We start from the raw sequence: 17,880 nt of genomic DNA, 5'->3' as shown, positions 1-17,880 counted from the left end.
AAGTCAGGAAGGGCAGTGGTGAGGAGATACCCCTCATCCAAGGTAAGGAGCAGGGGCTGTGCTTTGCTGGAGCAGCCGTGAAGAGATACCCCACGTCCAAGGTAAGAGAAACCCAAGGAAGACGGTAGGTGTTGCAAGAGGGCATCAGAAGGCAGACACGCTGAAACCATAATCACAGAAAACTAGCCAATCTAATCACACTAGGACCACAGCCTTGTCTAACTCAATGAAACTAAGCCATGCTCTGTGGGACCACCCAAGATGGGTGGGTCATGGGGGAGAGGTCTGACAGAATGTGGTCCACTGGAGAAGGGAATGGCAAGCCACTTCAATATTCTTGCCTTAAGAACCCCATGAACAGTATGAAAAGGCAAAATGAGAGGATACTGAGAGGAACTCCCCAGGTCAGTAGGTACCCAATATGCTACTGGAGATGAGTGGAGAAATAACTCCAGAAAGAATGAAGGGATGGAGCCAAAGCAAAAACAATACCCAGTTGTGGATGTGACTGGTGATAGAAGAAAGGTCCGATGCTATAAAGAGCAATATTACATAGGAACCTGGAATGTCAGGTTCATGAATCACGGCAAATTGGAAGTGGTCAAACAGGAGATGGCAAGAGTGAATGTCGACATTCTAGCAATCAGCAAACTAAAATGGACTGGAATGGGTGAATTTAACTCAGATGACCATTGTATCTACTACTGTGGGCAGGAATCCCTTAGAAGAAATGGAGTAGCCATCTGAAATGCAGTACTTGGATGCAATCTCAAAAACAACAGAATGATCTCTCTTCATTTCCAAGGCAAACCATTCAATATCACAGTAATCCAAGTCTATGCCCCAAACAGTAACGCTGAAGAAGCTGAAGTTGAACGGTTCTATGAAGACCGACAAGACCTTTTAGAACTAACACCCAAAAAAGATGTCCTTTTCATTATAGGGGACTGGAATGCAAAAGCAGGAAGTCAAGAAACACCTGGAGTAACAGGCAAATTTGGCCTTGGAATACGGAATGAAGCAAGGCAAAGGCTAATAAGAGTTTTGCCAAGAGAAAGCACTGGTCATAGCAAACACCCTCTTCCAAGAACACACGAGAAGACTCTACATATGGACATCACCAGATGGTCAACACCGAAATCAGGTTGATTATATTCTTTGCAGCCAAAGATGGAGAAGCTCTATACAGTCAGCAAAAACAAGACTGGGAGCTCACTGTGGCTCAGATCATGAACTCCTTATTGCCAAATTCAGACTTAAATTGAAGAAAGTGGAGAAAACCACTAGACCATTCAGGTATGACCCAAATCAAATCCCTTATGATTATACAGTGGAAGTGAGAAATAGATTAAAGGGACTAGATCTGATAGAGTGCCTGATGAACTGTGGGCGGAGGTTGGTGACATTGTACAGGAAACAGGGATCAAGACCATCCCCATGGAAAAGAAATGCAAAAAAGCAAAATGGCTGTCTAGGGAGGCCTTACAAATAGCTGTGAGAAGAAGAGAAGTGAAAAGCAAAGGAGAAAAGGAAAGATATAAGCATCTGAATGCAGAGTTCCAAAGAATAGCAAGAAGAGATAAGAAAGCCTTCCTCAGCGATCAATGCAAAGAAATAGAGGAAAACAACAGAATAGGGAAGACTAGAGATCTCTTCAAGAAAATCAGATACCAAGGGAACATTTCATGCCAAGATGGGCTCGATAAAGGACAGAAATGGTATGGACCTAACAGAAGCAGAAGATATTAAGAAGAGGTGGCAAGAATACACAGAAGAACCGTACAAAAAAGATCTTCATGACCCAGATAATCACGATGGTGTGATCACTCACCTAGAGCCAGACATCCTGGAATGTGAAGTCAAGTGGGCCTTAGAAAGCATCACTACGAACAAAGCTAGCGGAGGTGATGGAATTCCAGTTGAGCTGTTTCAAATCCTGAAAGATGATGCTGTGAAAGTGCTGCACTCAATATGCCAGCACATTTGGAAAACTCAGCAGTGGCCACAGGACTGGAAAAGGTCAGTTTTCATTCCAATCTCGAAGAAAGGCAATGCCAAAGAATGCTCAAACTACCGCACAATTGCACTCACCTCACACACTAGTAAAGTAATGCTCAAAATTCTCCAAGCCAAGCTTCAGCAATATGTGAACCATGAATGTCCAGATGTTCAAGCTGGTTTTAGAAAAGGCAGAGGAACCAGAGATCAAATTGCCAACATCCACTGGATCATGGAAAAAGCAAGAGAGTTCCAGAAAAACATCTATTTCTGCTTTATTGACTATGCCAAAGCCTTTGACTGTGTGCATCACAATAAACGATGGAAAATTCTGAAAGAGATGGGAATACCAGACTACATGATCTGCCTCTTGAGAAACCTATACGCAGGTCAGGAAGCAACAGTTAGAACGGGACATGGAACAACAGACTGGTTCCAAATAGGAAATGGAGTATGTCAAGGCTGTATATTGTCACCCTGCTTATTTAACTTATATGCAGAGTACGTCATGAGAAACGCTGGGCTGGAAGAAGCACAAGCTGGAATCAAGATTGCTGGGAGAAATATCAATAACCTCAGATATGCAGATGACACCACCCTTATGACAGAAAGTGAAGAGGAACTAAAAAGCCTCTTGATGAAGGTGAAAGAGGAGAGTGAAAGAGTTGGCTTAAAGCTCAACATGCAGAAAACGAAGATCATGGCATCCGGTCCCCTCACTTCATGGGAAATAGATGGGAAAACAGTGTCAGACTTTATTTTTGGGGGCTCCAAAATCACTGCAGATGGTGACTGCAGCCATGAAATTAAAAGACGCTTACTCCTTGAAAGGAAAGTTCTGACCAACCTAGATAGCATATTCAAAAGCAGAGACGTTACTTTGCCAACAAAGGTCCGTCTAGTCAAGGCTATAGTTTTTCCTGTGGTCATGTATGGATGTGAGAGTTGGACTGTGAAGAAGGCTGAGCGCCGAAAAATTGATGCTTTTGAACTGTGGTGTTGGAGAAGACTCTTGAGAGTCCCTTGGACTGCAAGGAGATCCAACCAGTCCATTCTGAAGATCAGCCCTGGGATTTGTTTGGAAGGAATGATGCTAAAGCTGAAATTCCAGTACTTTGGCCACCTCACGCGAAGAGTTGACTCATTGGAAAAGACTCTGATGCTGGGAGGGATTGGGGGCAGGAGGAGAAGGGGACGACAGAGGATGAGATGGCTGGATGGCATCACTGACTCGACGGATGTGAGTCTGAGTGAACTCCAGGAGTTGGTGATGGACAGGGAGGCCTGGCGTGCTGCGATTCATGGGGTCGCAAAGAGTCGGACACGACTGAGCGACTGAACTTAACTGAACTAGCTTCCTCCTGGGCTTCCCTGGTGGCTCAGAGGTTAAAGCGTCTTCCTCCAACGCGGGAGACCTGGGTTCGATCCCTGGATCGGGAAGATGCCCTGGAAAAGGAAATGGTAACCCACTCCAGTATTCTTGCCTGGAGAATCCCATGGACGGAGAAGCCTGGTAGGCTACAGTCCATGGGGTCTCAAAGAGTCGGAGAAGACTGAGCAACTTCACTTTCATTTTCGCTTCCTCCTACCACCACAAACCATTGAAGCCAGAAAACAATGGAATCTTTAAAGTGCTGAAAGAAAACTACCAACCTACAATTATATACATAGCAAAATATTCAAGGGGTAAAATAAAAATGTTTACACAAAAAATGTTTACTAAGTGATTACTATGTGTCAGGTGGGCTTCTCAGGTGGCAGAGGGGTAAAGAACCCGCCTGCCAATGCAAGAGATATAAGCAACGCAAGTTCGATCTCTGGGTTGGGAGGATCCCCTGGAGAAAGGCATGCCAATCCACTCCCAGGATTCTTCCCTGGAAAATCCCATGAACAGAGGAGCCTGGCAAGCTACAATCCACTGGGTCGCAGAGTCGGACACGACTGAAGTAACTTAGCACTCGGTGTGTCAGGTACTGTTCTGGGCGCCGGGACTACAGCAACGAATAAAACAAAGCCACTGCTCGCACAGAGCTTTCATTTCAGTGTAAGAAGTCAGAACGTAAACAAATTAATGGAATATGTCAGGTGATATCTCTACTAGCTATTCCTTGAAAAAATTGAGCATCCCATTCCATTTCCAAAAATCTTTACGGAACTAGTCATATTTTATGATTCACGTTTCTAATATTTGTTACATATTAGCACAGCATCTAACATAGCTTATGTATGTTTCTGACTAATCAGCAGTAATTCCTAACCTGTCATATATACCCATTACTAATTTAAAGTAAACACATAGCGGGGTTAGTCATATATTGGTTAGTCGTATCTCCTGTTTGCAAGCCAATACTATGTTTCCTTAGTGATTCAGAAATATTTCACAATATCAAAGCAGCAACTCTCAATCTGTTTGGCCTCAGAACCCTTTTTAAACTTTAACATTACTGAAGGCGCCAAAGAGTTTTGTTCATGTGAATCATAACTATCAGCATTTATATTAGATATCAAAACAGAATTTTTTAAATAACTATTAATTCATTAAAAATAACAGTAATAAAACCCATTATGTTAATATAAAGCCCATTTTTATTAAAATAAATTGTATGTTCTAAAACAACAGACAGAAAAACTGCACTGCTTAAGTCTCCTTAACATCTGGGTAAATAGAGAACAGTTGGATTTTCATATCTGCTTCTGTATTCAATCCTCAAATATGTTGTTTTGTTTAAAAAAAAAAAAAAAGTCTCACAAAGATATATAGAGTTGGAAAAAGCAGGAGAACTTTTATAGCCTTTTCAGATAACTGTGGATATCTTTTTATATTACACCAATACTCAAAAGGTGGTAGTTTCTTAAAGGCTAGCTGAAAAATAGAATCTGAAATCATATCAAAAAACTTTTCTTACTCTTGTCATATTAAAATCCAATGGTCTATCTTGTACTTTGAATGGATCATTTACCAATGTATGATTGTGATATATCACAACTGCTCACTGGAAAATTAGTCATTTGAAAAATACTGGTTCATTATATTAAAAGCAGATCTTCCAAATGCTGATATATTAAACAGGATATCATCACCAGGATATTGTCAGTCTCAGTCTCACAGTGGTAGATATGTTTTCCAAAATTCTAATTTGCACTGAAAAACTTTAAATATTTATCACTGGCAACAAATACCATAAGCAGTTTTTTTTTAAAATAACAGGTGTATTTGGAGCAATAATTACCATATGTTTATTTGCTATTTGTCTGAATAATCAGTTTGCCATTTTTTCCAAGTAAAATTGGTGTTCCATCAAGCAGCTTGTTCAGCTCGGAAACCAATCAAACGCACAAATGTTTTTCTTTGAGACAACCTCTGTACTTGAGTATGCAGAAGTGCCATATAAGACATGTGTACTCAAGAAATTGTGTACTTAAGGGATACGATATAGTAATACTAATAATTTTTACTGCTTCACCCAGGACAATAAGTGAAATCAACATTTTTAATGAATGTGTGGCAGTGAAAAATAAAATGACTAGCACTAGTGTAATTAGTGCCTCTGACTTGATCTGTGCTAAGGTTCCCACGGTTTTACGTAACCAAATCCATTGCTTCTGCACTATCAGTACAAATCCCAGCATGTTAACAGACAAATAACGTCCTAAAAAGCTTTCCTCTCATGGACCATACTTTGAGAGCTACTGCATTCAGTTCAGTTCAGTTCAGTCGCTCAGTCGTGTCCGACTCTTTGCGACCCCATGAATCGCAGCACACCAGGCCTCCCTGTCCATCACAAACTCCCGGAGTTCACTCAAACTCACATCCGTCGAGTCGGTGATGCCATCCAGCCATCTCATCCTCTGTCGTCCCCTTCTCCTCCTGCCCCCAATCCCTCCCAGCATCAGAGTCTTTTCCAATGAGTCAACTCTTCGCGTGAGGTGGCCAAAGTACTGGAATTTCAGCTTTAGCATCATTCCTTCCAAACAAATCCCAGGGCTGATCTTCAGAATGGACTGGTTGGATCTCCTTGCAGTCCAAGGGACTCTCAAGAGTCTTCTCCAACACCACAGTTCAAAAGCATCAATTTTTCAGCGCTCAGCCTTCTTCACAGTCCAACTCTCACATCCATACATGACCACAGGAAAAACCATAGCCTTGACTAGACGGACCTTTGTTGGCAAAGTAACGTCTCTGCTTTTGAATATGCTATCTAGGTTGGTCAGAACTTTCCTTTCAAGGAGTAAGCGTCTTTTAATTTCATGGCTGCAGTCACCATCTGCAGTGATTTTGGAGCCCAAAAAAATAAAGTCTGACACTGTTTCCACGGTTTCCCCATCTATTTCCCACGAAGTGATGGGACCAGATGCCATGATCTTCGTTTTCTGAATGTTGAGCTTTAAGCCAACTTTTTCACTCTCCACTTTCACTTTCATCAAGAGTGACTCAGTTATTTTTAACGTAACTCTCAGTTCATATAAAGTGCCAGAGAACTACATGCAAATAAAGTTAAATCTAAAAGAGTCGCTGTATATTCGGAGATTTTAAAAAGCTTGCATTCTTGGAATTCAAACACTTTTTTCTTGTCACCTTACACTACTACTGAGGTATTATCTGGAAATTATAAAATAATTTATTAGTGCCAGAAGAAAATTGTGTCCGGCTCTCTTTGGTTTACAGGTAAGGAAACCAAGGAAACAAGGGACCAACTTCAAAGAACATGTATTCACTGAGTTTCTACTATGTCAGACTATTAGTGTGACATACACTATGGATGAAGACTCGGCCTCTTACCTTCAAAACCCTCATAGCCAGCTAGTGACTTAGGTATTGGGATGGCCATATTACAGGCTCCTGTATTATCCATATAAAGGGCTATGCAAACACAGGTAAAAGAGCAGTGATGGTAGGGAAGAGGGACCTGGTAAGAGATATGTAATATCTGAGCAGGGTATAAGTAGAAGGATATCAGGCAGTCAAAAAGAGAACAAAGACTTCCCTGGTGGTATAGTGGATAAGAATCTGCCTGCCAATGCAATATAGGAGATCCAGGTTCAATCCCCGGGGTTGGGAAAATCCCCTGAAGGAGGGAATGGCAACCCACCCCAGTATTCTTGCCTGAAGAATCCTGTGGACAAAGAGCCTGGTGGGCTACAGTCCACAGGGTCACAAAGAGCTGGACACGACTGAGCAACTGAACAGCAACAGCAGCCAATACAGGGGACGTGGGTTCTACATACAGTCCGGGAAGATCTCTCATGCCTTGGAGCAACTAAGCCCCTGTGCCAAAACTACCGAGTCATCGCTCTAGAGCCCTCAAGCTGCAACTACTGAAGCCCCTGCACCTAGAGCCTGTGAAACAAGAGAAGCCACTGCAATGACAAGCCCATGCATGGCAACGAACAGGAGCCCCTACTCATCGCGACTACTGAGAGCAACGAAGACCCAGAGCAACCAAACCCAGCGCAACCAAAAATAAAACATAATTTTAAAAAAAAAGAGAAAGAGCAACCACAAAAAGAGGGATCAGCATGAACAAAAACAGGAAAACACAAATGTGCATTTATATAGTAAGAAATTACAAGTAGTGCAGTTGGGAATGATGGGAAAATTAGAAACAACAGCAAATAAGAATGAAAAAATTACCAGAAATCAAGGTGAGGAAGCCACGAACGCTATATTAAAGCATCTAGGCTAGACATATAATAGAAAATGTGTTTCCTATTTAGTTAAAAGGAGAGGAATAACAAATTTCAGAGTAACTTGATCAGGGCTAATTGGATACAGGAAATGCTGGGGCAAAAGAGAATCACTGACTTTCAAATTCCAAGAATGGCTGATTAGTAAATCAATCAAAGGAAGAACAGCCTTAGGGAGAAAAGGCAATAAATTTGTTTTTAAATGGGTTTCAGAGACCTGTCCAAAATGTCACAAATTTCAATGAGTCCACATAAGAGGTTTTTACTTATACTTGCTAAGAAAATCAGAAAATACTTCTCAATCTCTAGCATATACTTAATCCCTAAAAAACTATACAATTGTGACTGAGAAAGGATATAATATATAATTGTAATCAGTTAATATGTGAATTAGAAGTATGACAGTTTCAAAGCAGATAGCAAAGCAAGTCTGGGAAGAAGTGTCTGGGATTATAGCTATTCTTAGCATTGTCTAACCAAATGTCTTAGTAATAAGGAAATGTTACCTAATACATCATTATCTTCTGTACTTTTTGCCAAAATGTATTAAGTGTATAAGGTCACTTGTGACACTTCTTTTAAATGGAACATAAGAAAAAAGGAAAAATGCTATTCAGCAAGTTTACATTAAGGAAAAAAAATTACATGAAAAAGCTCCCAATACAGTATTTGACCTTAATACTAGTATTCTCATTTTTAAAAATGAGAAAAAGTAGGGCCTCTGAAAAGTTAATCTGCCAGAGCAGATGCTAGCTCAATAAGACCCTTTAAAACTGCCTTCTAAGATACCAAACTACCCACTAATTTAATTCGAACTCCAACTGACATCTACCACAGAGCAAGATTAAGAAATGAAGTATTATTCAAGATGGTTGGATGCCATCTCTGAGTCAATGAACACGAGTCTGAGCAAGCTCCAGGAGATGGTGAAGGACAGGGAAGCGTGCCGTGCTGCAGTCCATGGGCTTGCAAAGAATCTGAGTAACTGAACAACAGTTTCGTTGGACTGTTTTCCTTTGTTTTTGTATCTTCTCACTTATCTGATTAAACCTATTCTTCGGCTCAAGTTTTTCCAGACAAAACAATGTGGGTGGGGAAGGACCACAGTAGGGTCCAGCTCCATTTCAGAAACTTAAAATACATGATTGTAGAAATCTACTGATGCTATAAAACATGCCCACTCTTTTGGAACTGAAGATCCAAAACTGACCCACATTTTAATTAGCTTGGGCAGTTTTGATTTACTTTGTTTTAAACACAGTAGGCTTTTTTAAACACTGAAAATAAAATAAGGCAAGGGCTGCCACTACCATCTCATGGGTCCCAAAAGATTCAGTGATCCCAGGTTAGAAGCAGCCTCAGATTACAGATTATTCTCTCACCTAGTAAGTGACCATCAAATGTCAGTCTAACCACTCATTCTTCTATTTATCCCATCAGTTAAAGGGAATAATTAATCTATTTGTAAGGTTACATAGTAACCAAAGGTTACTGATATCAGTTTCAACCTAATATTGATATAGTATCAATATTAAAAGATGAACTGTATAAATAGCCAAGATCTTAACAGGGTTATGGGCCTGTGATATTATACCTAATAAAGACAATGTATAATTGAAAATTAGAGAAGTAGGCAACATGCATAATCAAAGATACCGGTTCACTATCATAGAGGAGACAAAGAAAAGAGGATTGATTAACGTCAAGAAAAAGTTTTTCCTTCATGCTTCCAAACAAAAACTGTTAAGAAAACAACAGGACTTCCCTGGTGGTCCAGTGGTTTAAGAATCTGCTTGCCAATGCAGGGCAGATTCCATATGCCACCTGGCAACTAAGTGCTTGTACCCTAGAGTCTGAGCTCTGCAGCAAGAGATGCAACTGCAATGAGAAGCTCCTGTACTGCAACTAGAGAAAGTCTGAGAGCAGCAATGAAGACCCAGTGCAGCCAATAAATAAATTAAAAAAAAAAAGAAAAACTAAAAATATCAAAGGGCCACCCTAGGAACAATGGACCAAAGTTAAAGTGTAAACAGTTTAATTCCATTTTTTTCCCCCAAAAAATCAAGAGTTAGAATGAGCTATATCACAAACTAGTTTATTGTCATTTACTCATAATTAAGCAGACTGGAGGAGAAGGCAATGGCACCCCACTCCAGTACTCTTGCCTGGAAAATCCCATGGACGGAGGAGCCTGGTAGGCTGCAGTCCATGGGGTCCCTAAGAGTCAGACACGACTGACTGACTTCACTTTCACTTTCCACTTTCATGCATTGGAGAAGGAAATGGCAACCCACTCCAGTGTTCTTGCATGGAGAATCCCATGGACGGAGAAGCCTGGTAGGCTGCAGTCTGTGGGGTCGCACAGAGTTGGACACGACTGAAGTGACTTGGCAGCAGCAAGCAGACTGGAATGTTACAAAGAGAGGATTATTAAAGATACTGGACAACAACAATAATTTTGCTTTCAACCCTGGCTGTACATTAAAATAAACCAGGGAAAACTTCTGTTAATGATAATGCCTGGTCCAAACTCCTAGAAATTCATTTGCTTAGCCTTGGGTTATGAGTTCCAATATATTTTTTTAAATCCTCAAGTAAAGAAGTCTGAATGAGTAAACTGCATCAGTATCAATATACTGATTATGATACTATATACTAGTTCTGCAAGATGTCATCATCATAGAAAAATCAGTAAAGGGTATAGGGGATCTCTCTGCATTGTTTCTTGCTACAGCATTTGACTCTACAAGTATCTCAAAATTTAAAATGTGATGAAAAAATTCCCAGGTGATTCCACAATGTCGTTAAGAGTTTAAAAAAAAAAAACAAAAACCCAACAGACTGGAGAATCTCAGATTCCTGCCAGTTATTAATAATTCCAAGAAGCTGCAAACTATTCTTTGAATCTCAGCCACTGAAGGTAATTAGGAATACTTATCATTTAAAGATATAATATTTTGCAAAGCCAAACACAAATAATTTATGGTTATTCTAAAATAAAAAATCCAAATTACTATACACTGCCATTGTACAGTTGGACTGGAGAGATAAGCATTATACTACAGTTCTCATTCGCCTCTTAACTGAGCCAGATTCTATGTATCATGGTAAGCAGGCTCTCAAATGGCCCCCAGGATCTACCTCCTCATCTTCACACTTTTATGTAATCCCTTCCTCTTTAGCTCCTCACTTAACACAGGTAGAGTATGGCAAAGTGATAGGATGTCACTTCTGAGATGATGTTACAAAAGAGCATGGCTTCCATCTGGGGGGTTCTCTATCAGAAACCCCCTACCCCAAAGGAAAGAAGCTACTGTGTTATAAGCCACCTTTCAGTGAAGCCCACATGGCAGGCAACTGGCCAAAGAACAGCCAGTGAAAACTCCTGAGGCTTGGCAAGAGTTACATGAGTGAGCTCACAGGGGGATCCTCCTCTAGTCAAACCTTGATAACTGCAATCTAGCCAGTATGTTGAGTTGCAGCCTTATAAGAGACCCTGAAACAGAGGCACACAACTAAGCTGAAGTCAGAATCGTGACCCACAGAAAGTGTGAGATAATAAAATGTTTGCTGTTTTTAAGCCACAACGTTTTGAGGAAAATACAGGGCTAAAAATAATACATATAGCTGCCACAGGACAAACCCACAAGAAAGTAATCTGATCTGATGACTTCTGCCTATCTTTGTTCAGAGTATCAAACCTCCCAGCTTTTACAATATTATCACTTATAATTAACAAACTGTTTTACCTGAGGTGACCTCACCATCACTGGGGACACAGCTTCCTCATTCTTATTTCAATTTCTTAGAATGGCTTCCTATCCATCTCTTCTATGCACCTAAATCCTAGACATCTTCCAGATAAAACGCACAGGATCTCTTCCATGAATACCTATTACAATCCATTTAGCACTGATCTAACAGCTTTAAGAGTAGAAATTCAGAGACCATAAGCTCCTTAAGAGTAAGTCTCACATTTTCTTCAACATTCTGTACAGTACTGAGCAACTGCATTTACAATATTCAATTCCTTATATCCCTTTCCGTGTATCAAATAAAGAAACACTCTCAAATATTTTTATTTTTAAAAAATAAAAATAAAAAAGCCAGGGGGTGAGAAGGGGTGAAGAAAACCCAACTGTTCCAACCTAAAATATGAGAGTGTCACTGGTTTGGCTTGCGTGTTTGAAATAACTGAGTATAGACCACTCTAATCTGAAGAATAACAGTAATGATAACAAATCCCCTCCATGAGTAGCCTAGTAATTGTTATTTGTAGGCTCTCTCTCTCTAGCTAGCTCTCTCTCCTAGTAATTGTTCAGGCTCTCGAAATTTTCCTTTTATTAGTTTCTTAAACAATTTGCCTTCCATTATTAACCCACTCTATAATAATTCATCACTAGTCATTACACATGGAGAAACACTGCTGTTAAATCTCAACTAGACCAGTAGCTCTCAAACTTTAGCTAGCATCAGCATCACCTGGAATGCTTGTTAAAACAGACTGCTGGATCCCACCCCCACAGTTCCTGATTCATGACTAATGCCATAAGTGATTCAAAAAGCGCACGCACGCACGCACGCACGCACGCACGCACGCACGCGCACGCACGCACACACGCACACACACACGCACACACGCACGCACACACACACACACACACACACGCACGCACGCACGCACGCACGCACACACACACACACACACACACTCCCCCCACCCAACCCAGTTAACCAGTCTAAATTTATCTTGATATGCCCACTTGAGTTCAATTTCATTGAAACAAGGAGGACCTTGAATTCACTGAGGTTTTTTAAAAAGGCTATTAGAAAAATTAAGCATTAATGTAAAAAAGACCAATCTAGTAGTTCAACAGTCCTAAGTTCCCAGATTAAAAAAAAAAGGGAGGGGGAGAAACAGACAAAAACTGAAGGTTCTATGACATAAAAATTAACTTGCCAGGTAGGAAAAGCAGTGGCTAGAACTGATTCCTGAACAAATTACACAATACACTGGACTATGCTACTGCTAAGTCGCTTCAGTCGTGTCTGACTCTGTGCGACCCCATAGACGGCAGCCCACCAGGCTCCCCCGTCCCTGGGATTCTCCAGGCAAGAACACTGGAGTGGGTTGCCATTTCCTTCTCCAGTGCATGAAAGTGAAAAGTTAAAGTGAAGTCGCTCAGTCGTGTCCGACTCTTCGAGACCCCGTGGACTGCAGCCTACCAGGCTCCTCCGTCCATGGGATTTTCCAAGCAAGAGTACTGGAGTGGGGTGCCATTGATACTGCCTCTAATTTATGCATGAAACCTCAGTTTAGAAGTACCTCAAATATTTTAAATAAAAAATGGGCAAAATATTAAAGATTTCATATCAACAGCCAACAGGAAACTTGTTGTCTTTTAAAACAGGTTATTGAGAATAATAAATCTTCTAACAGCAAGAAGCCCACCCACTTCTCTTTTGCTTCCTCTCCGATCACTCACATCCAACAGTTCCATGTGCCTCTTCCTCAGCATATCCTTTAAATGTGGTATTCCTAAGGGTTACTTGCCCTTCTTACTCATTCTCCCTGAGTGAGTCAAAATCATGACACTGGGTGAACTATGAACATACCAGCCATTCAGAACTATCACTGGACTGGCTAAAAATATAAGATGCTTAGGCTCCAATTTAGACTTGACTAAGGGATAACAATCTCTGGGAATTGAGCCCAAGAATCTCTATGTTCCCCACCTCTATATGCTTCTTAGGCAAGAACCATGTCCTCTATAGTGACCAGCACACACACAAGGCACAATCAACATTTGCTAAAGAATGCTGTGGAAACAAAAAACAGCAAATTTAAACATCTTTGAATTCCACAGTTATGTAGTGTTAGTTTAATAAATTACTTAGATATTTAGACAACTATATTAGATAACCATTGTAATATTATTAACCATCTTAATATTAACAATGTGAGTTAAATATAGCTGGGTAAATAAAGGACTTTAAGCACTACTCTACCCTTAAGATATGTTACCGAAAACCCCTGATCTTAAAGTTCAAAAGGTAAGTAGCCACAAAGAATTTAAATAAAAGAAAATCAAATTAAACAAACAAAAGTTACAGAGAGCCAGAAAACCAAGAGCTTTCTAAAAGAAAAAGTGTTAACTTGATTGAAGACTAGAACTAACCAGCAGATATCTACAAATAACAGTATTAATCTGTTGTCGCCCAGAAAAAGTAATCAAATTCCCCCAGGGAAGACTCAATTAACTTGGCAAACTTTTTTACATTCAATCTTTTTATCCTGCACATTTATTTTCAAATTCACTAACATACGTGATTCATATTGAAAAGTAATACCAGAAAGAAGGGAATTTAAATTTTTTAGAATTAACAGCAAGCTCCCCAATGTGAACTAGGTTAATAAAACAACGGTTTTTAATTTACTTAAAACTAACTATATATTAAACCAACATTAGATTTAATTGAAAAACCTGTACGACTGATGTTTCAAGGTTTTATGAATATAAACTGGTCTCATAAATCAATAAAAAGATAAACATCCCTAAAGGGTGTAAAATGAGCAAAAGCAAAGGGCAATTTACGAAAGAAATACCACTGCCCAAAAAACTCTTTAAAAATTCAACCTCAGTAGTTTAAAAAAAAAATAAAACAAGTTTAAAAAATGATGACCAATCAAGTACCATGGAGGGAAAACTAGTATAACCTTGCTGAAAGCAGTGTGCTAATATTTATTAAATGGTTAAAAATAAGCAAATGTTTGGCTTAGCAATTTATCCTAACAAAATAAAACATCCAGACATTTATCTGTAAGAATATTCCTAGTCAGGTTTATAAAAGATGAAAACTAGACAATAAAAAGGAAGACCCATAATAACAGATTGACTAAATTAGTTTAGATCTGTAATTGTGTAAGCACTTGAAAAATAGTTACTTATTGACAGGAGAAAGTTGTTGACCTTCCCTCTGTTTTTGCAACCTGCTTTTTTCCTACTGAAAACATAAAAAGAACTTAGTTTTATTCTGTAATTATCATTTTTTAAAAACATGTACAGCTCATCCACACATCTGGAACGATTATTACAGTTCAGATTGTGGTATATCTCTCTCAGTAGCAGGCAAAATAATTATCTTTTTTTTTCCCCTCACCTCATCAGTTTTCTTCTTACAATGTAATGTGTTACCTGTATAACTTGAGTCTAAATCTATTAACATAAATAATCTATAACATAACCAAACCCTAGTTTAGTGCATCATTTGCCCAGTGTATACCATTTCGAGAAAGAAGATCTGGGGTAAATCCTATCCTTTGATCTACTGATCTTTCTAAATATGAACTTTCAACAAAGGAAAAGATACTCATTTCAGCAGTCCTACTTCAGAGCACCCTTAACAAGTAGTAAACTAGGGAAAAAAGAGTTGTTTCCAAAATCCAGCATGAAAACATGGTTAAAGTAGGACACTTAAAAAAATTCTCTAGTATTTTGTAGTTCTTAGTTTAGTTTATCCATGTTTATTCCTCTTCCTCTAAACTAACAAAGAAAAAATGATGTCACATGCATTAGCTACATCTCTGTTCCAGAAGTGACATAAAGAATCTGTAGGGTCTGGCCTCAGTGATTGAGGACACACCTAAGAGCTGAAAAGGCTGTATGAGATTTACATGAAAACACACTACAAGAAGCTAAATAATAAACATCCATGAATTTTAAAAGGTAACTAAACATGCAAATAAGCCAGGTGATGGGTCTGAAAGCATCAGATTCAATACAGATTTACTATATACTTTATATAATAAATAAACGAAAAGGGACTTCAAGGTTTCACTGTAAACTCAACTTTCCTCAAAAAAAAAAAAAAATTCTCCATTTAGTGACCTAAGAACTTAAATATTGTATCTGTAGATCAGAAAGAGCTACAAAACTTATCTTCCTTTCACAGCCCTTCAATTTCCTCTTCAGACTACATTATCTATACGAAAAAGTTTGAGATTTCCACTGTTTAGCAATAGCACTAAGTATCACATTTTTTTTTAAACTATTATTTAAAACACTGTCTTCAAACAGGCCTAAATATATGGTTTCATTTTCAAAAGAAAGTTTTTACTAAATACTGTAAAAAATTTATTAATAAAAAAAATCTATTAATCATGCACGCAGTGACATACTGCTTATTTACCAGTGAATATTAGTCAACCAATTTTAAGAGGGGGAAAAAAAAAGCACATACCAGAAGGCAATCGTAACCTGCTGCTCACCTATACAGTTTTCTTCCATGAAACTAGTGTTTTCTAAGGGTTATATTGAATCAAGACTCCATTTTTATTCTGCAGTCGTACCCCTGACCCCCTCATTTTTCTCCAAATAAACTGAAACTTTTGATTTTCTAAATCAAATCGCAAAATATGACCCACAAGAAGATTAGATGAGATGCGGTTATCAGTTTAAACCGAGTCCTACTTACCGACAATGAAATACAAATTATCAGAGAAAGGACTCCAGAAGCAGAAAGTCTCTAACTTGCTAACTCACAATAAGAGTCTTGTTCAATATTACACAATAACACTGCGCTTTGCTGTTGTTTGAGCTGCAAAGGCTGGGTATGCAAGTTGCAGCAACTATGCCAACAGCTTCAAGTATGCTACAACTAAGAAGAGTAGCAGTTAGAACCCAAACGAACAGCAAACATTTTAAAAAGATACAAGCAGAAGCCTCAACATTAGAAAAGAAGATCCATCAGCACCTCCCCCAAGAAACAGTTCCCTTCCCCCACTTTTAAGTAGGCACTTAAGACTGCCAAGCAGATCCACTTCTTTATTAACTGGTGCCCACTTGGGGCAACTGTACACCAAGCAAGCCCTCAGGCCTACTCTAACCCCTTCCAAAAGTGCTCAAGTGCGACTGAAAGCCGGGGAAGCCGTCTTAGGGGCCCAGATCTTCTCCACCGCCCATTCCGCCCCGCCCCTGTAAGCTCTCCTGAGACCAGAAGAAGGACACCGGGCCCAGGGACCCGCAGCAATTGCCCGCAAGAGAAGTCTGAGGCGGCCGGAGGCCTCCGCCATAGCAGGACCTGGAAAGCACCGCCCCTAGCGCACCTCCCCACACCCGGCGAATGTCTGCTCTATCCCCAGCAGAAGAGAAGACAGGACCGGGAGGCATCAGGCTAGGCTGCGCACCAGGCCCTGGCCTGCCCCTCGGGGCCGCGCCGACCGCCCGAATCCGCTCCCGGGTCCGGCTCGGTCAAGCTGGCGCGGGGGCCACACTCACCTGGATGACCTCGTTGACCTCCCGGATACATTCCACCATGTGTTGCAGAATCTGCTCGGCCGTGAGCACCTCGTAGCGGTAATCCTCCTCCTGCTCATGCCCCGGCCCGCCGCCGCCGCCGCCACCGCCGCCGCCACCTCCGGGCCCCAGAGCGCTGCCGCCGCCGCCGCCCGTCTCCCCGCACAGCAGTCCGTCCCGCTCCCCGCCAACGCCCAGCCCCGGCTCCACCAGCTCCACCTCGCCCAGATCCAGGTTATCATCGTCCGGCTCATCGTCGTCCTCGTCCTCCTCCTCCTCGGCGCCGCTGTCCTCCTCGCTGCACTCTTCGTCCTCGTCGAACTCGTAGTTGTAGCCCTCGTCCGAGTCCATGGCGCGACGCGCGGAGGCCCGGCGGACGCTGGCCCTGAGGCGGGGAGAGGGCGGGGACGCCGAGGCCCCGGCTCTCGCTCCGGCTCCGGCTGATGTCCGGACGCAGGCCTGGCTCCGGCCCCGCGGGCCGCGGCTCCTCCCCGGGCGCGGCGGTTGGCGGTTGGCGGCTAGCGGCGGCGGGGAGGGCGCGGAGGAGGGAGGGAGGGAGCGAGGGGGCCGCTTGCCGCCCGCCTCAGTCAGACGCGGCTCCGCTCAGGCCTCCGAGAGAAAACAGTCCCCAGCGCCACCTCCACGGCCGCTGCTACCGCTACTGAGCCAACAAAGGGGCGTGCGTCACCGCGTCGCGCTGCGTCGTCGCGTCACTGCTCTTGACGTCATCGCGCCCCGCCCCGCCGCCCCTGCGTGGAGTGCGGGGAGACCCCACGGCCTAGGTTTGCCCGGGGAGCGCGGCGCCCCGGGAATCGCATGCTGGGTTCCGGCTGTGGTCGCTGTTGGGGCCCTCAGCAGCGAACAGAGTACTGGAGGAGCCTATGGCCGTTGGTCGCCGAGA

The 17,880-nt window shown here is 41.6% G+C and overlaps 1 protein-coding gene across 3 annotated transcripts in view; it reads right to left on the bottom strand.

Annotated features, from left to right (window-relative positions):
- ARIH1 (ariadne RBR E3 ubiquitin protein ligase 1) overlaps positions 1 to 17,662 on the bottom strand; it is a 107,217-nt gene extending 89,555 nt beyond the window's left edge. The window contains exon 1 of one of the 3 annotated variants that reach the window (XM_027553149.1): positions 16,962 to 17,662. In XM_027553149.1, coding sequence (XP_027408950.1) covers positions 16,962 to 17,330 — 369 coding nt within the window. In that variant the 5' untranslated portion in view covers positions 17,331 to 17,662. The remainder of the gene's footprint in view (positions 1 to 16,961) is intronic. The other 2 variants (XM_027553148.1, XM_027553150.1) reach the window with 2 other exon arrangements.
- Between the last annotated feature and the right edge of the window lie 218 nt (positions 17,663 to 17,880).

The sequence above is a fragment of the Bos indicus x Bos taurus genome, chromosome 10 (assembly GCF_003369695.1).
Source record: "Bos indicus x Bos taurus breed Angus x Brahman F1 hybrid chromosome 10, Bos_hybrid_MaternalHap_v2.0, whole genome shotgun sequence".
Classification (NCBI taxonomy): domain Eukaryota; kingdom Metazoa; phylum Chordata; class Mammalia; order Artiodactyla; family Bovidae; genus Bos; species Bos indicus x Bos taurus.
This window is presented reverse-complemented; position numbering and strand designations above follow the sequence as displayed.